We start from the raw sequence: 20,748 nt of genomic DNA on the forward strand, positions 1-20,748 counted from the left end.
GGGCTTTTTTTGGTGTTTCTGAGGGAATTTGGGGCCCCTGAGGAGTTTTGGGGGGGCTCTGGGGGGGGGAGGTTGGGGGGTCGCCGCGGGATTTTTGGGGGGGATCCCGCCGATTTTTGGGGGGGGGGGGGGGCATGGAGTTTTCAATCTCCCCCCCCCCCAACTTTTTAAAGTTTCTTTTTGGGGGAGAATTCGAGGATTTTTGAGGGGGGCTGAATTTTGGGGACTCCTCCCCTCAATTTAGAGGGAACTCCCCCCTCAATTTGGGGGGGGGGGGGGATGTTCAAATTGCCCAAAACCCCCCCAAAAAAAACTTCCCCGCCGGGCCGATCTCTTCACACACACGCAGAGACACCGCCAACCTCATTTTTGGGGGTTTTCTCCCCAAAAAAACCAACCCAACCCCCCCACACACACACATCTAAGGACCCCCCCAAATCGAGGGGGAGTCCCCAAATTTAAAGACACCCCCCCCCCCCAAAAAAAAAAAAACCAAAACCGAAAAAAAACTAAAACAAGCCAAAAAATACCGCGGTTGGAGCCCGGGAGCTGCTGCGGCTGCTGCTGCTTGCGACGAGGCATCCCCCGGTTTTTGGGGTGAAAACGGGAAAAATTGGGGGTGTCGCAGTGACAAAGGAAAGGGGGGGGGGACAGGGACAAAAAGGGGGGGGACACCCCAACCCCCCCCCCCCCGTTCCCGTCCCCGAGCCCCCCAAAACGGGGCCCCACCAGGGACACGCCTCTCCCCCCCCCCCCCCTTTCAAAAAACCCTTTTTTTTTCCCAAAACCGCCTTTATTTCCCCCATTTTCCTCCTTTTAACCCCTTCCCGCCTTCAGCCCCGGGGGGGGGGGGGATTTTTTGGGGGGGTTCGGCTCATTTTTGGGGCGTATGTTTATTTTTTCGGGGTGCCTACTTACTTTTGGACCTTAAATACTTATTTTGGGAGGTAAAATACTTCTTTTGTGAGGTAAAAGGCTTATTTTGGCGGGGTTAAATACTTTTTTTTTTGGTTAAAACCTTATTTTTCATGGGGGTGGGCTCGTTTTTGGGGTGTATATTTATTTTTTGGGGGTGTGAACTTACTTTTTTGGGGGTGCACACATACTTTTTATGCTTAAACACTTGTTTTTTGAGGTAAAATACTTATTTTGTGAAGTAAAATACTTAATTTTTGAGGTAAAATACTTATTTTGAGGTGGTTAAATAAATATTTTTTGCGTTATAAACTTTTTTTTTGAGTTTCTACTTATTTTGGGGGGGTTGGCTCATTTTGGGGGGTGTCTACTTTTCTTGGGGGGGTGTACACTTTTGGGCCTTAAATACTGCTTTTTATGACGTAAAATACTTATTTTGGGAGGTAAAATATTTAAATTTTGAGGTAAAATATTTAATTTGTGGGGTTAAATAAATATTTTTGGGGTTATAAACTTTTTTTGGGGGGTGTAAACTTACTTTTGGGGCTTAAATACTTATTTTTTAAGGTAAAATACTTATTTTGTGAGGTAAAATATTTGATTTTTGAGGTAAAATATTTATATTTGGGGTGAAATACATATATTTTGGGTTATAAACTTTTTTGGGGGAGTTTACTTATTTTTGGCGGGGTTGGCTCATTTGGGGGGATTTCTACGTTTTTTGGGGGGTGTACACTTACTTTTGGGGCTTAAACACTTCTTTTTTTGACGTAAAATACTTATTTTGTGAGGTAAAATATTTAATTTGTGGGGTTAAATAAATAGTTTTGGGGTTATAAACTTTTTTTTGGGGTGTGTCCACTTACTTTTGGGGCTTAAATACTTATTTTTTAAGGTAAAATACTTATTTTGTGAGGTAAAATACTTGATTTGGGAGGTAAAATATTTATATTTGAGGGGTTAAATATTTTTGGGGTTATAAACTTTTGGGGGGATTTCTACTTATTTTTCGGGGGTGTACGCTTACTTTTGGGCCTTACATCTTTTCTGAGGTAAATACTTATTTTGTGAGGTAAAATATTTATTTTTTTGAGGGAAAATACTTATTTTTGGAGGTTAAATACATATTTTTTGGATTAGAAACTTTCTTTTTTTGAGTTTCTACTTATTTTTGGGGACGTGAGCTCATTTTTTGGGCATATATTTTTTGGGGATGTCTCATTTTTTAGGGGGTGTACCACTTACTCTTTGGGCTTAATTATTTTTGAGGTAAAATACTTATTTTTTGGTGTTAGATACTTATTTTGGAGGGTTAAATACTTATTTTGGGGACCTTAAGTACTTAGTTTTTTGGGGGGGCGGGCTTATTTTGGGGAGTTTTATTTTTTAGGGATGCCTGCTTGTTTCGGGGGGTTAAATACTTATTTTTCGGGATTAAATACTTATTTTTTGAGTTTATACTCTTATTTTTTTGGGGGGGTGTCTATTTCGGGGGGGTGGGTTTATTTTTGTATTTTTGGGGGGTGTCTACTTATTCGGGGGAGTTAAATACTTATTTTGGGGGGGGTTATACTTATTTTTGGGGAGTTCAAGCAAGGGGGGGGTGAGATGTGATGTGGGGGGGATTTTGGGGGGAAATCATCCATTTTGTGGGGTTTTTCCCCCACATTTTGGGGGGGATTGTTCTTACCTTAGAGGGGGGGCTCCGAAGTGGGGGTGCGTCGCATCGAGATGTCCTGGGGGGGGGGAACAAGAGGAAGAAATGTGGTAAAAGGAGTGACCCCCCCCCCGCCATATTGCCCCCCAAGGCCTGTCCCCCCCCCCTTCCCCAAGACTTTTCCCCCCCTCCCACCCCCCAAATTCTTGCTGCCTCCCCCAAAATCTGGTGCCCCCCCAGCCCCTGGCCCCCTCCAGGCTCTGGTGCCCCCCCCCCATCTCTTGTCGTCCCCCCCCCCACATCCCCTTTTGTCCACCCCACTGCCGAGACCTTGTCCCCCGCCCCCGTCCGGGGCCTACCTGAGGCCTAGTCGCCCCCCTGAGGCCTTGTCGCCCCCCTGAGGCCTGTCTCCCCCCCGCAAGATCCCCTCAGACCTCTAACCCCTCCGCCTTCACCCCCGTCTTTAAACCCACTTTAAACCGCCCCCCCTCCCCGAAGCCCGTTGCTAAGGAAAACGGCGCCGTTGCTAAGGAAAAAAAAAATCCCGGCGGTTGCTAAGGGAAACGGCGCCGTTGCTAAGGGGAGGGAGGCGCTTCCGGGCTCCCGCTCCCCCGCCGCCCCGCCCCGTCAATCTGCGCAGGTGCGGCGCCGCTCCCAGCAAGCCACGCCCCCTCCCGCGCCGCGCGGCCAATCAGCACGCGTTGCTAGGCAGAACGGAGGCTTCACCCGCCCTCATTGGCATACTCGCCTGAGGGGGCGGGGCTTTCATTCATTGCCCCCTCTTGGCCACGCCCCCTCGTTTCCCACGGAGGCCCCGCCCACTTCCGGCTCCCGGCGGGAAAAAGGCGCGGAGTTTCGGTGCGTTTTTGGGGCAAAATGTGCAAATTGAGCCATTTTGGGGGTTAGATTAGCAAATCAATGCGCGCTGGGGCGCACTTTAGTAAGGTATTTTGGGGTGGAATTAGTAAATGGCGGCATTTTGGGTGCATTTCCGGGGGGCGCTACGTTTTGGGGCGAAATCCGGGAATTTGGGGATTTTGGGGGCGCAATTTGCATATTGAAGTATTTGGGGGTAAATTTGGAAATGAGCGCATTTGGGGGTTAATTTTAATAACGCGTTTTTGAGGGGGAATTAGCAAATCGAGGCATTTTGGGTGCAGTTTCGGGGCGTTTGGTGTTTTGGGGTGAAAGGTGTAAATCGAGGGATTTTAGGGTAAATTAATAAACTTCAGGGTCAATTCCAGTGGGGGGTTTTGGGGTGGAATTTGCAAATCGAGGCATTTTCGGTGCAGTTTTGGGGCCCAATGGGCAAATCCAGGGATTTGGGGGCACAATTTGCAAACCGAGGGATTTGGGGGGAAATGTGCAAAATAATCAATTTTGAGGGAAATTTTCCTAATGCCCTTTGGGGTGGAATTTGCAGGTTGAGGCGTTTTGGGGTGGAATTCGCAAACCGAGCCATTTCGGGGTGGAATTTGACCCCAGCTGCTTTTTCTTTTTAAAATATAAAAACTTTTGAATAATTATCATTTTTTTTATAATGCTGTTTTTTAGAAAACTTACAATTTTGGGCCGGAATCAGCAAAACGAGGCGTTTTGGGCTGCAATGTTGCAAAATGAGGCATTTGGGCCTGCAATTTTGCCCCAAAAATTAGGATTCGGGGCTGGAATTTCCAAATTGACGCGTTTGGGATGAAAATGTCCAAATTTGAGGAATCGGGGGGGCAATTTTGGGGTGAAATTTGCATTTTGGGGGCACATCATACCCTCCTTATTCCCTTCTTCCCCCCCCTACCCCCCCCAGCGCTGTTATTTTGGGCCAAAATCAGGTGGTTTCGGTGAAGCGCAGCTGCTGCCACCCCCGCATGCAAATGAAGCTTTTTTTGGGGCGAAAACAAGCGGGTTTGGTTCAAAATAGCGCTGAAAATCCCGCCCAGGTGGCGGCTGCGTTTCGGGTCGGTTTCCTTAATTTGAATGAAATCTGGGCAAAATAAAGGGGGGGGGGGACGGGGACATGAAAAACAAGGGGTTTTGCAACCCCCAAAATAGGGGATTTTAGTAAATAAAGGGGATCAAAACATGTTGTTTTTAATTGGAATGAATTTTCTTCGTTCTGTTTGATCGAGTTTTATTGATTTGTGGTTTTTTTTTCTTTTTAATTGATTGACTTTTAGGCGTGTGGTTCGCCTATTTATTCTATTTAATTGGCTTTTATTCCGTTTAATTCCTTTTTATTTCGTGAATTTAACGGGGTTTCTTTATTTTTTCCCATTTCTTGTCTTTAATCTGCTTGGCTTTGCTTTTTATTTCACTGATTTCATTTATTTTCTCTCTTTTATTGAATTTTTGTCCCCGTCTCTTGCCGTTCGTTCATTTTTAAACACTTATTTCCTGAATTTTATTCCCTCGACTTTAATTTCTTCGCCTCCCGTTGATTTTATTTCTTTTAACTTATTTCTAGTCCTTTTATTTTTTTTTTACCGTATTTATTTAATTTCTATTTTGGCATTTACTTAATTTGATCTGCGCGTTTCGCTGCCGTTTCTTGCTGTTATTTCACCTCCCGTTTGTGTTTGTTTCGTCTCTTCCCTGGAGTTTTCGGTATTTCTTTTTATTTCTTTTTATTTCCTTTCGTTTTCTTTAATTCCCTTTATTTTCCCGTCTTTTACTTATTTCGTTCCGTTCATTCCCTGTCCTTTTATTCCCTTTATTTTCTTCTCCTCCTTCGATTAATTCCATTTATTTCCTTTGAATTCCATTTATTTCCTTTGAATTCCATTTATTTCCTTTGAATTCCATTTATTTCCTTTGAATTCCATTTATTTCCTTTGAATTCCATTTATTTCCTTTGAATTCCATTTATTTCCTTTGAATTCCATTTATTTCCTTTGAATTCCATTTATTTCCTTTGAATTCCATTTATTTCCTTTGAATTCCATTTATTTCCTTTGAATTCCATTTATTTCCTTTGAATTCCATTTATTTCCCTGTGATTCCACTTATTTCCTTTAAATTCCATTAATTTATTCCCTTAAATTGCCTTAATTCCCCTTCTTTTCTCTTAGTTTACTTATTATCGTCCATTTATTTTATTTTACTCCTTCTACTAATCTCCTTTTTCCCCTTTAAATTCCCCCTTTTTCCCCTTTAAATTCCCCCTTTTTCCCCTTTAAATTCCCCCTTTTTCCCCTTTAAATTCCCCCTTTTTCCCCTTTAAATTCCCCCTTTTTCCCCTTTAAATTCCCCCTTTTTCCCCTTTAAATTCCCCCTTTTTCCCCTTTAAATTCCCCCTTTTTCCCCTTTAAATTCCCCCTTTTTCCCCTTTAAATTCCCCCTTTTTCCCCTTTAAATTCCCCCTTTTTCCCCTTTAAATTCCCCCTTTTTCCCCTTTAAATTCCCCCTTTTTCCCCTTTAAATTCCCCCTTTTTCCCCTTTAAATTCCCCCTTTTTCCCCTTTAAATTCCCCCTTTTTCCCCTTTAAATTCCCCCTTTTTCCCCTTTAAATTCCCCCTTTTTCCCCTTTAAATTCCCCCTTTTTCCCCTTTAAATTCCCCCTTTTTCCCCTTTAAATTCCCCCTTTTTCCCCTTTAAATTCCCCCTTTTTCCCCTTTAAATTCCCCCTTTTTCCCCTTTAAATTCCCCCTTTTTCCCCTTTAAATTCCCCCTTTTTCCCCTTTAAATTCCCCCTTTTTCCCCTTTAAATTCCCCCTTTTTCCCCTTTAAATTCCCCCTTTTTCCCCTTTAAATTCCCCCTTTTTCCCCTTTAAATTCCCCCTTTTTCCCCTTTAAATTCCCCCTTTTTCCCCTTTAAATTCCCCCTTTTTCCCCTTTAAATTCCCCCTTTTTCCCCTTTAAATTCCCCCTTTTTCCCCTTTAAATTCCCCCTTTTTCCCCTTTAAATTCGTCCTTTTTCCCCTTATTATCTTTTATTTATTATAGTCCATTTATTTTATTTTACTTTTATTTTTACTTTTCCCCTTTAAATTCCCTTTATTTATTCCCTTAAATTGCCTTAATTCCCCTTATTATCGTAAAAATGATAAATGAAAATAATTAATAATTAAATAAGTCTAATAATAAAACTAAAAAATATATTAATAATATTAAAAATAAATATAATAATAAAAAATAAATATTAATACTACTACTAATAAAGCAAAGTGGAATAAGTTTCTGTAATTAATAACAAAAATAAAGTGCTTTGAATTAATAATAACGAAGAAGAAGGTCTTTCTAATTAGTGACGGCAATAAAGAAAGTCTGTCTAATTAGTAGCGGTCAAGTCTTTCTAATTAATAGCGAGAAATAACAGCTTTCTAATTAATAATGATAAATAAAGTCTTTCTAATAATGATAAATAAAGTCTTTCTAATTAGTAATGGTAAAGTCTTTCTAATTAATAACGAGGAATAACGTCTTTCTAATTAATAATGATCAAGTCTTTCTAATTAGTAATGGTAAGTAAAGTCTTTCTAATTAGTAATGGTAAGTAAAGTCTTTCTAATTAATAATGATAATAAAGTCTTTCTAATTAATAGTGATCAAGTCTTTCTAATTAATAATGATAAATAAAGTCTTTCTAATTAGTAATGCTAAAGTCTTTCTAATTAATAACGAGAAAGAACGTCTTTCTAATGAATAATGATAATAAATACTCTTTCTAATTAATAACGGTAAAGTCTTTCTAATTAATAACGAGAAATAAAGTCTTTAATGAATAATGACAATAAATAAAGTCTTTCTAATGAATAATGGTAAAGTCTTTCTAATGAATAATGATAATAAAGTATTTGTAATTAATAGTGATCAAGTCTTTCTAATTAATAATGATAAATAAAGTCTGTCTAATTAATAATGGTAAAGTCTGTCTAATTAATAACGAGAAATAAAGTCTTTCTAATTAATAATGGTCAATAAAGTAGCTCCGTTCAGAAACGTACAAGAGCCGGTGGTTGTTATTAATAATAATTAAAAATTAATGAAAAAGGGCCTGTTGGGGTAAGAGCAGCACTAACAAAGTGGCAAATGTTATTAATGATGGTAATTAAACGTTAAAGCGGAGCCGTTTCTGCTGAGGAGAAGAAGATTAATAAATAAACAGCCAATAGTGATAATAACAACAGTTAGATTAACAAATAAATAGCGAAGAAGAATAATAATAGTGCGATTAATAACTACATATTCCGGCAAAAGCGGCGATAAGACGGCTAAAAAAGGCGATTATTAACACTGATATTCCTCCAAAAAAATAAAAAAATAATAACAATAAAAAAGAAGCGTTAGTGCGGAGAGTATTAATGAATTAATTAAAACTAAAATTAATTAAAAAAACAAAACCAACGGCGCTTTTTTGGCCCGTAAAAATGAGACTGGAAAATACGCAGAAAATAGGCCAAGCCCGACGAGGGGGGGAAAAAAAAAAAAAAAGAGATTTATTATTAATTACAATAACGACGGGGGCGCAGACGTGTGATAGGGGCGTTCGTTAACATCGGTCCCGGGAATTACAGTGGCTTCTCCGGGAATCTCTCCCCGAAAGACGAGACGTGGGGGAATGATGAGAGAAATAAGAGAAAAAACTATAAAAGAGAAACAAGAGAGAGAGAAATATGAGAGAAAAACTATAAAAGAGAGAATGATGAGAGAAAAAAATATGAGAGAGAAATATGAGAGAAATATAAAAGAGAGAAAAAATATAAAAGAGAGAAATATGAGAAAAAAATATGAGAGAGAGAAATAAGAGAGAAAAAAATACAAAAGAGAGAAATATGAGAGAAAGATAAATAAGAGAGAAAAAAATATAAAAGAGAAATAAGAGAGAGAGAAATAAGAGAGAAAAAATATAAAAGAGAGAAACATGAGAGAAAAAACTGTAAAAGAGACAAATATGAGAGAGAGAAATATGAGAGAAAAAAAATAAAAGAGGGAAATATGAGAGAAAAAAAATAAAAGAGGGAAATATGAGAGAAAAAAAATAAAAGAGGGAAATATGAGAGGAAAAAATATAAAAGAGGGAAATATGAGAGGAAAAAATATAAAAGAGGGAAATATGAGAGGAAAAAATATAAAAGAGGGAAATATGAGAGGAAAAAATATAAAAGAGGGAAATATGAGAGGAAAAAATATAAAAGAGGGAAATATGAGAGGAAAAAATATAAAAGAGAGATAATAGTAGTATTAATAATATGGATTTTTGGTAAAACGGCAATGAGGAAATAGCCAGCGCGTCCCATAAAAATCCGCGTTCGGGGGCAAAAAAAAAATGACGGGGAAAAGCAGAAGCAACCGAGGAGGAGAACGGAAAAGAACCCGCCGCGAAAAAGGGATCGAACGGGTAAAAAAATAAAAAAATAAAGAAATAATAATTAAAAAAAAAATCCGTAAAATTACCAAAAAAAAAAAAAAAAAATCGCCCAAACAAGACGTGACTTGACCCCTAATCTCTATATTTTCGGGGCCGGCGGCGCGCGGTGCCGGCCCCTTTTTCTCTGCTAAACCCGCCCGTTTTGGGGGTTTTCCCCGCGCAGCTGCCACCACCACCGCCAAAAATAGCTATTTGTGGCCCCGAAACCCTAAAAAGGGCCTTTTTTTCCCCCTCCCCCCTCCAAATTTAGGCCTTTTTCTCGTTTTCGGCGGGGGGTTGATTACAGCTGCTGCTCTCGGCACCTGGATTTTGGGGGAGTATCATGAAATTTACCCACCTCCCCCCCCCCCCGGCTCCCGCCTCGTTAGGGCTCGTACCTCTATTAGGGCGAATAATTACCTCTATTTTGGCTAATAATTGAGTTTATTCCACCTTATAATTAAATTTTCCCCCCGCCCCCATAAATTAGGCCTCATAATTAAGTCTGTCAGGCCTCAAAATTAAATATATTCCCCAACCTCCCTAAACTAAGGCTAATAATTACATCTTTTAGGGCTAATAATTATGTCTTTCAGGGCTAATAATTAAATTTATTCCCCATCCCTCCTAAATGAGGGCTAATAATTCAGCCCTAATTATTTATTCCCCAGCCCACCTACATCAGGGTTAAGAATTAAGTTTATTCGGGCTTCTAATTAAGTCCGTTCCCCAGCCCTGCTAAATTAGGGCTAATAATTAAGACTAGTAGGGGCTAATTAATTAAGTTTATTAGGGCTCATAATTAGATTTACCCCCCATCCCTCCTAAATTATGGCTAATAATGAGGTCATTGGGGCTAATAATTAAGTGTATTAGGGCTAATAAATAAATTTATCCCCCAGGGCCTCTTAATTAAGGCTAATAATTAAGTTCATTAGGGCCAGGGTCTGGTACCCAGCAGGGATCCAGTCTCGGGGCATCGGAAGGATGCTGGGATTGATCGCGGTTTGGGGCAAATCATCGTGATTTGGGGCAAACGGTCAAAGTTTGGGGCAAAAAGGGTCAAAACTTGGGGGAAATGGTGGATTTTCGGGGCAAAACCAGTCAAAGTTTGGTGCAAGCAATCGAGATGTAGGCCACAACCAGTCAAGGTTTGGAGAAAATGGTGGATTTGGGGGGCAAATAGTGGATTTTTGAGGCAAAACCAGTCAAGGTTTGGGACAAAGGGTTGAGATTTCGGCCAAAACCGGTCAAGGGCAAAAACTGGTTGAGATTTTGTGCAAAAATGGTCAAAGTTTGGTGCAAGCAATCGAGATTTAGGCCAAAACCAGTCAAGGTTTAGGGGAAATGGTCGAGGTTTGGGGCAAATGGTGGATTTTTGGGGCAAAAACCAGTCAAGGTTTGGGACAAACGGTTGAGATTTAGGCCAAAACCAGTCAAGGTTTGGGGGAAATGGTGGATTTTTGGGGCAAATGGTGGATTTTTGGGGGAAAACCAGTCAAGGTTTGGGACAAACAGTCAAGATGTAGGCCAAAACCAGTCAAGGTTTGGGGCAAATGGTGGATTTTTGGGGCAAAGGGTGGATTTTTGGGGGAAAACCAGTCAAGGTTTGGGACAAACAGTTGAGATTTAGGCCAAAACCAGTCAAGGTTTGGGGCAAATGGTGGATTTTTGGGGCAAATGGTGGATTTTTGGGGTAAAAACCAGTCAAGGTTTGGGACAAACGGTCAAGATGTAGGCCAAAACCAGTCAAGGTTTGGGGGAAATGGTGGATTTTTGGGGCAAAAACCAGTCAAGGTTTGGGACGAATGGTTGAGATTTCGGCCAAAACCGGTCAAGGGCAAAAACTGGTTGAGATTTTGGGCAAAAATGGTTAAAGTTTGAGAGAAACAGTCGAGATCTAGGCCAAAAGCAGTCAAGGTTTGGGGCAAACAGTCAAGATTTCGGGCAAAACCATTAGAGTGTTGGGGCAAATGGTTGGGGTTTGGGGCAAACGGTTGAGATTTGGGCAAGCGAACAATATTTGGAACAAAAGCCCTCGAGGTTTAGGGCAAAAATGGTCAGGTTTGGGATAAACAGTCAAGGTTTTGGCCAAAAGAGGTGGAGAGTTGCCCCCAGTCCATGGCGGAGCTGCTGGAGATGGAGCCAGAGCCCCTGCAGACGAGGGTGAGGGCAAAGATTTGGGCCAAAAGCCAAGGCTTTGGGGGCCCGGACTCGCTCCGAGACCTGGGTCTTTGTGCAAGGGTTTGAGGGAGATGGCGGGATGTGGGGACACGGTGCCGGGGTTGGTGCCACCACCATAACCACAACCACCACTATTTCGTATCGGGCAGTAGTAGGTGGCCGTGTCGTCGTCCCGGAGGCTGTTCATCTGCAGCGTGAGCGTGCTCTGGGAGTCGTCCCTGGAGATGGTGAAGCGCCCCTTGACCGACGGCGCGTAGCCTGTCCAACCACCACTGCCGCTAATAACCGCGACGTACTCGAGCCCCTTCCCGGGGGCCTGTCGCACCCAGGACATCTCGACGCTGCTGAAGGTGAAGCCGGAGCCCTTGCAGCGGAGGGTGAGGGACCCCCCGGGTGTCTGTTGTCCCCCTCCGGACTCCACCAGCTGCACGGCCGCCATCAGCCCTGGGGAGGGGGCAGAAGGGAGCCCCCCCAGCTCCCCCTGCTCCTGGCTCCAGGCTGGTTCCAACCTCGGGGGAGAAAATCTGGGGTCCTGGGGGGGAGGGTCTGGGCCTTGGAAGGGGCCTGGGCTCTGGGTAGGGTTCCAAGACACAGAAGAAAGGATTTTTGGGGCCAAAACCAGTTGAGATTTGCTGCAAATGTCAAGGGTTGAGGTAGAAGTGGTCATGTTTTCCTGCAAACCGTTGAGATTTGGGCCAAAACCAGTCAAGGGTTTCAGGTCAACAGTGAAGATTTGGGCCAACGTTGGTCGAATTTGGGGCAAACGTTTGAGTCTTGGGGCAAAACCAGTCAAGATTTTGGGTGACGGTTCACGTTTTGTGGGAAATTGTTGAGGTTTGGGGAAAAGAGTTGAGGTTTGGGGCAAAAGCGGTCAAGGCTTTGTGGCAAAAGGTCAAGATTTGGGACGAAATTGGTTGAATTTGGGGCAAATGGTTGAAACTTGGGGCAAAAGCAGTCAAGACTTGGGGCAAATCCGTTTGACTTTTGTGGCAAATATTTTGGATTTGGGGTAAATGCTTGTGGTCTGGGGCAAGGGGAGGGTATTTCTGGCAAAAGCCCTCGAGGTTTAGGGCAAAAATGGTCTGGTTTGACAGAAATAGTCAAGGTTTGGAGCAAAAGTGGTCGAGATATTGGCCAAAATGAATGAACGTTTGGGGCAAGAAGGGTGGAGGTCTGGGGCACAAATGGTCGAGGTTTGGTGCCAATCATTTGAGACTTGGGGATAAAATGGTCAAGGTTTGGTGCAAATGGTCAAGGTTTGTGGCAAACGGTCAAGAGTTGGGTCAAACCACGGAGGTCTGGTGAGAAATCTGTCAGGGTTTGATGAAAATGGTTGACATTTGGGGCAAAAATGGTCAACGTCTGGGGCAAAATCGGTCGATGAGGGGACCCAACACAGGGAAGTTGGGACACGGTGTCGGGGAAGGGGCCACCACCATAATAACAACCACCACAATCAGCTTTCGCGCAGTAGTAGGTGGCCGTGTCGTCGTCCCGGAGGCTGTTCATCTGCAGCGTGAGCGTGCTCTGGGAGTTGTCCCTGGAGAGGGTGAAGCGCCCCTTGACCGACGGCGCGTAGCCTGTCCAACTACCACTGCTGCTAATAGCCGCGACGTACTCAAGCCCCTTCCCGGGGGCCTGTCGCATCCATCCCATGCCGTAGCTGCTGAGGGTGAAGCCGGAGCCCTTGCAGCGGAGGGTGAGGGACCCCCCGGGTGTCTGTTGTCCCCCTCCGGACGCCACCATCTGCACGGCCGCCATCAGCCCTGGGGAGGGAGGAAGGAGAGAATTGAGTCGCCCGCTCCCGCCGTCGCCCCCCATCTCTGCGCCCGGGTGTGGGGGAAAGGGGGTGAGTGGGGCCGGGTCCTACCTGGGAGGGCGGCCAGGAGGAGGAGGAGGAAGGCGGAGGGGGCTGATGCGCCATGGGTGCTGCTGGGGGGGCCCGGGGGGTCCTATTGGTCAGGGGGATGGTGCAACGGTCGAGGTTTGGTGCCAAGAGTCGAGGTCTGGGGCAACAGCGATCGAGACGAGAGGGAAATGGTCAAGGTTGGGGTCAAAGGGTTGAGATCTGGGGCAAAAGCGCTTGAGGTTTAATTCAGGAATGGTCAGGTTTGGGGCAGAAGGTCAAGGTTTGTGGCAGAAGCCATCGAGATACTGGCCAAACCCACTGAAGTTTTGGGGCAACATTGGTGGAGGTTTGGGGAAATAATGGTTGAGGTTTCCTGCAAGTCGTTTGAGATTTGGGTCAAAAATGGTCAAGGTTTGGGGGAAATGGTCAAGAGTTGCTGCAAACCATGGAAGTCTGGGGCAAAACGGTCAGAGTTTGATGCAAACGGTTGAGATTTGGGGCCAAAACGGTCAAGACTTGGGGTAACCGTTCATGTTTTGGGGCAAGTGGTTGAGGTTTGGGGCAAAACCAGTGAAGGGTTTGGTGTAAACAGTGAAGATTTGGGCCGACAGTGGTTGAATTTGGGGCAAACATTTGAGACTTGGGTCAAAACCAGTCAAGACTTGGGGCAAAACCATTCAACATTGGGGCAAACGGTTGAGATTTGTGGCAAGCGGACGATATTTGGGAGAAAAGCCTTGAGGTTTAGGGTAAAAATAATCAGGTTTGAGAGAAATAGTCAAGGTTTGGAGCAAAAGTGGTCGAGATATTGGTGGAGAGCATTGAAGGTTTGGGGCAAGAAGGGTGGAGGTTTGGGGCAGAAATGGTTGAGGTTTGGTGCCAATCATTTGAGATTTGGGGCGAAAATGGTCAAGGTTTGGTGCAAATGGTCAAGGTTTGGTGCAAATGGTCAAGGTTTGGTGCAAATGGTCAAGAGTTGGGTCAAACCATGGAGGTCTGGTGAGAAATCGGTCAGGGTTTGCTGCAACCAGTTGAGGTTTGGGGCAAAAGTGGTCGAGGTCTGTGGCAAATGCTTCAGATTTGGGCAAGAAGGGTTGATTTGGGGACACAGCACAGGGATGTTGTTCCATGGGGCTGGGGTTGGTGCCACCACCATAAGCATCACCATCCGCATTACCAGCACCACCACCACCAGTACTTTTCGCGCAGTAGTAGGTGGCCGTGTCGTCGTCCCGGAGGCTGTTCATCTGCAGCGTGAGCGTGCTCTGGGAGTTGTCCCTGGAGATGGTGAAGCGCCCCTTGACCGACGGCGCGTATTCTGTGTAACTACCACCAGCATTAATCTCCGCAACGTACTCGAGCCCCTTCCCGGGGGCCTGTCGCACCCATTCCATGGCGAAGCTGCTGAAGGTGAAGCCGGAGCCCTGGCAGGACACGTCCTGGGACAGGGTCCATGGCTCATGGTAGATTTTGGGGGCCCGTTCAAGGGTTCGGGGCACCCCGCGGGGGTCTGTGGTGGGTGCGGGGGTGTGGGGAAGGCGCCGGGATGTTGGGATGCAGGACAGGGGGGTTGAGGCTGGGGGCAAAGGGTTCCATCAACGTGTTGGGATGCGGGAAGAGTTTGAGTTGACTGGTGGGACGTACCCTGTGTCACCACCATCACTCTCAATACCTGCGACCCACTCCAGCCCCTTCCCGGGGGCCTGTCGCATCCATCCCATGGCGAAGCTGCTGAAGGTGAAGCCGGAGCCCTTGCAGCGGAGGGTGAGGGACCCCCCGGGTGTCTGTTGTCCCCCTCCGGACTCCACCAGCTGCACGGCCGCCATCAGCCCTGGGGAGGGGGCAGAAGGGAGCCCCCCCAGCTCCCCCTGCTCCTGGCTCCAGGCTGGTTCCAACCTCGGGGGAGAAAATCTGGAGTCCTGGGGGGGAGGGTCTGGGCCTTGGAAGGGGCCTGGGCTCTGGGTAGGGTTCCAAGACACAGAAGAAAGGGATTTTGGGCCAAAACCAGTTGAGATTTGCTGCAAATGTCAAGGGTTGAGGTAGAAGTGGTCACGTTTTCCTGCAAACCGTTGAGATTTGGGCCAAAACCAGTCAAGGGTTTCAGGTCAACAGTCAAGATTTGGGCCAACGTTGGTCGAATTTGGGGCAAATGTTTGAGTCTTGGGGCAAAACCAGTCAAGATTTTGGGTGACGGTTCACGTTTTATGGGAAATTGTTGAGGTTTGGGGCAAAGAGTTGAGATTTGGGGCAAAATTGGTTGAATTTGAAGCAAATGGTTGAAACTTGGGGCAAAAGCAGTCAAGACTTGGGGCAAATCCGTTTTGGATTTGGGGTAAATGCTTGTGATCTGGGGCAAGGGGAGGGTATTTCTGGCAAAAGCCCTCAAGGTTTAGAGCAAAAACGGTCAGGTTCGGGATAAATGGTCAAGGTTTGGAGCAGAAGTGTTCAAGATATTGGTCAAGAGCATTGAAGGTTTGGGGCAAGAAGGGTGGAGGTTTGGGGCACAAATGGTCGAGGTTTGGTGCCAATCATTTGAGATTTGTGGATAAAATGGCCAAGGTTTGTGGCGAATGGTCAAGAGTTGGGTCAAACCACGGAGGTCTGGTGAGAAATCGGTCAGGGTTTGATGATAATGGTTGAGATTTGGGGCAAAAATGGTCGACGTCTGGGGCAAAATCGGTCGATGAGGGGACCCAACACGGGGAAGTTGGGGCACGGTGTCGGGGAAGGTGCCACCACCATAACTACAACCACCACAACTAGTCTTCGCGCAGTAGTAGGTGGCCGTGTCGTCGTCCCGGAGGCTGTTCATCTGCAGCGTGAGCGTGCTCTGGGAGTTGTCCCTGGAGATGGTGAAGCGCCCCTTGACCGACGGCGCGTAGCCTGTGGTACGACCACTGCTGCTAATACCCGCGACGTACTCGAGCCCCTTCCCGGGCGCCTGTCGCACCCAAGCCATGCCGACGCTGCTGAAGGTGAAGCCGGAGCCCTGGCAGGACACGGCTTGGGACAGGGTCCATGGCTCAGGGTAGAGTTTGGGGGTCCGTTCAAGGCTCTGGTTTGGTGCAGAGAGTGAAGGGTTGTGGTGAAATGGATGGAGATGAGAGGAGAATGGTGGGGGTTTGGGGCAAAACTGGTTGAGGTTTTGGTCAAGTGGGTGAGATTTGGGACAAGGGGAGGATATTTGTGGCAAAAGCCGTTGAGATTTAGGTCAGTGGGGGCCACGTTTGGGTCAAATGGCCAAGGTTTGGAGCAAAGTGGTCGAGATATTGGCCAAAACCAATGAAGGTTTGGGTCAAGAAGGGTGGAGGTTTGGGGCACAAATGGTCGAGGTTTGGTGCCGATCATTTGAGATTTGGGGATAAAATGGTCGAGATTTCGTGCAAATGGTCAAGGTTTGGGGCAAACGGTCAAGAGTTGGGTCAAACCATGGAGGTCTGGGGAAAAAACGGTCAGGGTTTGCTGCAAACAGTTGAGATTTGGGGTAGAAATAGTTGAGGTTAAGGAGAAATGCTTCAGATTTGGGCCAAGAAGGGTCGATCTGGGGACACAGCACAGGGATGTTGTTCCATGGGGCTGGGGTTGGTGCCACCACCACAAGCATCACCATCAGCATTACCAGCACCATAATCACCACCAGTACTTTTCGCGCAGTAGTAGGTGGCCGTGTCGTCGTCCCGGAGGCTGTTCATCTGCAGCGTGAGCGTGCTCTGGGAGTTGTCCCTGGAGATGGTGAAGCGCCCCTTGACCGACGGCGCGTAGTAGGTGCTACCACCACTGCTAATCTGCGCGACGTACTCCAGCCCCTTCCCGGGGGCCTGTCGCACCCAGAACATGGTGAAGCTGCTGAAGGTGAAGCCGGAGGCCTTGCAGCGGAGGGTGAGGGACCCCCCGGGTGTCTGTTGTCCCCCTCCGGACTCCACCAGCTGCACGTCCGCCATCAGCCCTGGGGAGGGAGGAAGGAGAGAATTGAGTCGCCCGCTCCCGCCGTCAACCCCCATCTCCGCGCCCGGGTGTGGGGGGAAAAACGGGGGTGAAGTGGGGCCGGGTCCTACCTGGGAGGGCGGCCAGGAGGAGGAGGAAGGTGGAAGCCAAGTGGACGCCCATGGCGGGACGAGGACGTGGCGAGGGCGAAAGGCTGAGGGATGGGGTCTCCAGTGTGGACAGAAGACGTCCGAGGGGGGATCTTCTCAACGCTGACGAACGCTGAGAGGGGGGGTGTCAGGAGGACGGGGCCGGGCTCTTCCCAGTGGTGCCCGGGGACAGGACGAGGGGTGACGGGCACCAACTTGACCGTGGGAAGCTCCATCTCAAGGCGAGGAGGAACCTCTTTGCTGTGGGGGTGGCAGAGCCCTGGCACAGGCTGCCCAGAGAGGTGGGGGAGTCTCCGTCTCCGGAGCCATTCCCAACCCGCCCGGACGCGTTCCTGTGCCACCTGCTCTGGGTGACCCTGCTCTGGCCGGGGCTTGGACCGGGTGATCTCCAGAGGTCCCTTCCCCCCCCACCAGTCTGGGATTCTGTGACATTGGCCAAACCCAATGAAGGTTTGGGGCAAGAACGGAGCAGTTGCCCCATTTTTGGGGCAAAAGTGGTCGAGGTTTGGTGCAAACGGTCAAGGTTTGGTGCAAAAGGTGAAGAGTTGTGGCAAACCATGGAGGTCTGGGGCAAAATCGGTCAGAGTTTGATGCCAACGGTTGAGATTTGGGGCCAAAGCGGTCAAGACTTGGGGTAACCGTTCATGTTCTGGGGCAAATGGTTGAGGTTTGCCCCAAAACCAGTCAAGGGTTTGGAGAAAGAGTGAAGATTTGGGCCCGCATTGGGTGAATCTGGGGCAAAGGGTTGAGAGCTGGGGCCAAACCAGTCAAGACTTGGGGCAAAACTGTTGGCGTTTTGGGGCAAATGCTTTAGGTTGAATTTGGGGCAAAACCGGTCAAGATTTGGTGCACCCCCCTTTGAGCGTTGGGGCAAATGGTTGGGATTTGGGGCAGAGGGTTGGGATTTGAGGCAAAAGCAGTGAAGGTTGGGGCCAAAGCGTTGAGGCTTGGGGCAAGGTTGGGTGTTGGGTGTGGGGCTGAGGGCCGGGTGCGGGGTTTGGGGAAGCTGCTGGGACCCACGGCAGGGATGTTGGGGTCGGTGCCGGGGCGCGGGCTCGGGGCAGGCAGAGGCAGCGGCTGGAGCCGTCCCAGAGGGCCGGGGGCTGCCAGGCATCGCTGCCTCCTGTCCCCCGCGGGGACGCGGCTCGCCGGCGCGTTTCCTGAGCAGACGCCGGCTCAGAGCCACCACCATCAGCAGCTTTCGCGCAGTAGTAGGTGGCCGTGTCGTCGTCCCGGAGGCTGTTCATCTGCAGCGTGAGCGTGCTCTGGGAGTTGTCCTTGGAGATGGTGAAGCGCCCCTTGACCGACGGCGCGTAGTAGGTGCCACTACCATCGTTTCCAATACACGCAACGAACTCGAGCCCCTTCCCGGGGGCCTGTCGCACCCATTCCATGCCGAAGCTGCTGAAGGTGAAGCCGGAGGCCTTGCAGCGGAGGGTGAGGGACCCCCCGGGTGTCTGGAGGCCTCCTCCGGACTCCATCAGCTTTTTCCAGGGAAAAAGCGGTCGAGATATTGGCCAAACCCATTGAAGGTTTGGGTCAACATTGGTGGAGGTTTGGGGAAATAATGGTTGAGGTTTAGTGCCAGTTGTTTGAGATTTGGGTCAAAAATGGTCAAGGTTTGGTGCGAATGGTCAAGGTTTGGGGGAAATGGTCAAGAGTTGTTGCAAACCATGGAAGTCTGGGGCAAAAACGGTCAGGGTTTGATGCAAACGGTTGAGATTTGGGGCCAAAACAGTCAAAACGTGGGGTAACCGTTCATGTTCTGGGGCAAATGGTTGAGGTTTGGCCCAAAACCAGTGAAGGGTTTGGTGTAAACAGTGAAGATTTGGGCCAACATTGGTTGAATTTGGGGCAAATGTTTGAGTCTTGGGTCAAAACCAGTCAAGATTTTGGGTGACCATTCACGTTCTGTGGGAAATTGTTTAGGTTTGGGGCAAAGAGTTGAGGTTTGGGGCAAAACCGGTCAAGGGTTTGTGGCAAAAAGTCAAGATTTGGGACAACATTGGTTGAATTTGAACAAATGGTTGAAACTTGGGTCAAAACCAGTCAAGACTTGGGGCAAAACCATTCAACGTTGGGGTAAATGGTTGGGATTTGGGGTAAATGGTTGAGATTAAGGGCAAGCGGACGATATTTGGGACAAAGGCCCTCGAGGTTTAGGGCACAAATGGTCAGGTTTGACAGAAATAGTCAAGGTTTGGAGCAAAAGTGGTCAAGATATTGGCCAAAACCCATGAAGGTTTGGGTCAAGAAGGGTGGAGGTTTGGGGCACAAATGGTCGAGGTTTCGTGCTAATCATTTGAGATTTGGGGCGAAAAAGGTCAAGATTTGGTGCAAATGGTCAAGGTTTGTGGCAAATAGTCAAGAGTTGAGTGAAACCATGGAGGTCTGGTGAGAAATCGGTCAGGGTTTGATGATAATGGTTGAGATTTGGGGCAAAAATAGTCGACGTCTGGGGCAAAATCGGTCGATGAGGGGACCCAACACAGGGAAGTTGGGACACGGTGTCGGGGAAGGTGCCACCAACATAATAACAACCACCAGCATAACTTTTCGCGCAGTAGTAGGTGGCCGTGTCGTCGTCCCGGAGGCTGTTCATCTGCAGCGTGACCGTGCTCTGGGAGTTGTCCCTGGAGATGGTGAAGCGCCCCTTGACCGACGGCGCGTAGTTTGTGTAACTACCACCGCTGTTAATACTCGCGACGTACTCGAACCCCTTCCCGGGGGCCTCTCGGATCCATCCCATGCCGTAGCTGCTGAAGGTGAAGCCGGAGGCCTTGCAGCGGAGGGTGAGGGACCCCCCGGGTGTCTGTTGTCCCCCTCCGGACTCCACCAGCTGCACGGCCGCCATCAGCCCTGGGGAGGGAGGAAGGAGAGAATTGAGTCGCCCGCTCCCGCCATCGCCCCCCATCTCCGTGCCTCCACCAAAAATGGTCGAGGATTGGGTCAAAGGGTTGAGATTTGGGGCAAAAGCTGTTGAGGTTTAGGGCAAAAATGGTCAAGGTTTGGGGAAAAAGCCGTTGAGATATTGGCCAAGACCATGGAAGGTTTGGAGCAACAGTGTTGGAGGTTTGGGGAAAAAACGGTTGAGGTTTAGTGCAAGTTCTTTGAGATTTGGGTCAAAAATGGTCAAGATTTGGTGCAAATGGTCAAGGTTTGGGGGAAATGGTCAAGAGTTGCTGCAAACCATGGAAGTCAGGGGCAAAAACGGTCGGAGTTTGATGCAAACGGTTGAGATTTGGGGCCAAAACAGTCAAGACTTGGGGTAACCGTTCATGTTCTGGGGCAAGTGGTTGAGATTTGTCCTGAAACCAGTGAAGGGTTTGGTGTAAACAGTGAAGATTTGGGCCAACATTGGTTGAATTTGGGGCGAACGGTTGGGACTTGGGTCAAAACCAGTCAAGACTTGGGGCAAAACCACTCAACTTTGGGCCAAGTGGTTGCGGTTTGGGGCAAATGGTTGAGATTTGTGGCAAGCGGACGATATTTTGGAGAAAAGCTTTGAGGTTTAGGGTAAAAGTAATCAGGTTTGAGAGAAATAGTCAAGGTTTGGAGCAAAAGTGGTCGAGATATTGGTCGAGAGCATTGAAGGTTTGGGGCAAGAAGGGTGGAGGTTTGGGGCACAAATGGTCGAGGTTTGGTGCCAGTCATTTGAGACTTGGGGATAAAATGGTCAAGATTTGGTGCAAATGGTCAAGGTTTG

General features: G+C 47.5%; 2 protein-coding genes and 2 gene segments (V, D, J or C); all 4 read right to left on the reverse strand.

The window, feature by feature from the left end:
* Positions 1 to 10,830: 10,830 nt before the first annotated feature.
* LOC141737045 (uncharacterized) lies at positions 10,831 to 11,758 on the reverse strand. The gene has a single exon (XM_074571659.1). The coding sequence runs from the start codon at positions 11,536 to 11,538 to the stop codon at positions 10,831 to 10,833; it is 708 nt and encodes a 235-aa protein (XP_074427760.1). The 5' UTR covers positions 11,539 to 11,758.
* Positions 11,759 to 12,350: 592 nt separating this feature from the next.
* On the reverse strand, positions 12,351 to 12,988 carry LOC141737016 (Ig heavy chain V region 914-like). The segment is given in 2 exon segments: positions 12,351 to 12,865; positions 12,970 to 12,988. A coding segment is annotated over 1 exon segment (510 nt).
* A 70-nt stretch (positions 12,989 to 13,058) lies between these two features.
* LOC141737017 (uncharacterized) lies at positions 13,059 to 17,062 on the reverse strand. Its single transcript, XM_074571651.1, has 5 exons — positions 17,004 to 17,062; positions 16,568 to 16,894; positions 15,818 to 15,951; positions 14,257 to 14,387; positions 13,059 to 13,167 (listed from the first exon to the last, which is right to left on the reverse strand). The coding sequence occupies exons 1-5, from the start codon at positions 17,053 to 17,055 to the stop codon at positions 13,059 to 13,061; spliced, it is 753 nt and encodes a 250-aa protein (XP_074427752.1). The 5' UTR covers positions 17,056 to 17,062.
* A 2,324-nt stretch (positions 17,063 to 19,386) lies between these two features.
* Positions 19,387 to 19,899, reverse strand: LOC141737018 (Ig heavy chain V region 914-like). The segment is given in 1 exon segment: positions 19,387 to 19,899. A coding segment is annotated over 1 exon segment (510 nt).
* Between the last annotated feature and the right edge of the window lie 849 nt (positions 19,900 to 20,748).

The sequence above is a fragment of the Larus michahellis genome, unplaced genomic scaffold (genome assembly GCF_964199755.1).
Source record: "Larus michahellis unplaced genomic scaffold, bLarMic1.1 SCAFFOLD_253, whole genome shotgun sequence".
Taxonomy (NCBI): Eukaryota; Metazoa; Chordata; class Aves; order Charadriiformes; family Laridae; genus Larus; species Larus michahellis.

Bases quoted from the DNA above. Each gene is read 5' to 3' on its own strand.
- LOC141737017 (XM_074571651.1), bottom strand. From the start codon at position 17,055: ATGGGCGTCCACTTGGCTTCCACCTTCCTCCTCCTCCTGGCCGCCCTC. The intron at 16,895-17,003 runs GTAGGACCCGGC...CTCCCTCCCCAG, and splicing joins CCTCCTGGCCGCCCTCCCAG to GGCTGATGGCGGACGTGCAG. The intron at 13,168-14,256 runs GTCGGTCAAGGG...CTTTTGCCCCAG, and splicing joins AGTTACACAGAATACGCGCC to ATCTCAACCCTTTGACCCCA.
- LOC141737045 (XM_074571659.1), bottom strand. From the start codon at position 11,538: ATGGCGGCCGTGCAGCTGGTGGAGTCCGGAGGGGGACAACAGACACCC.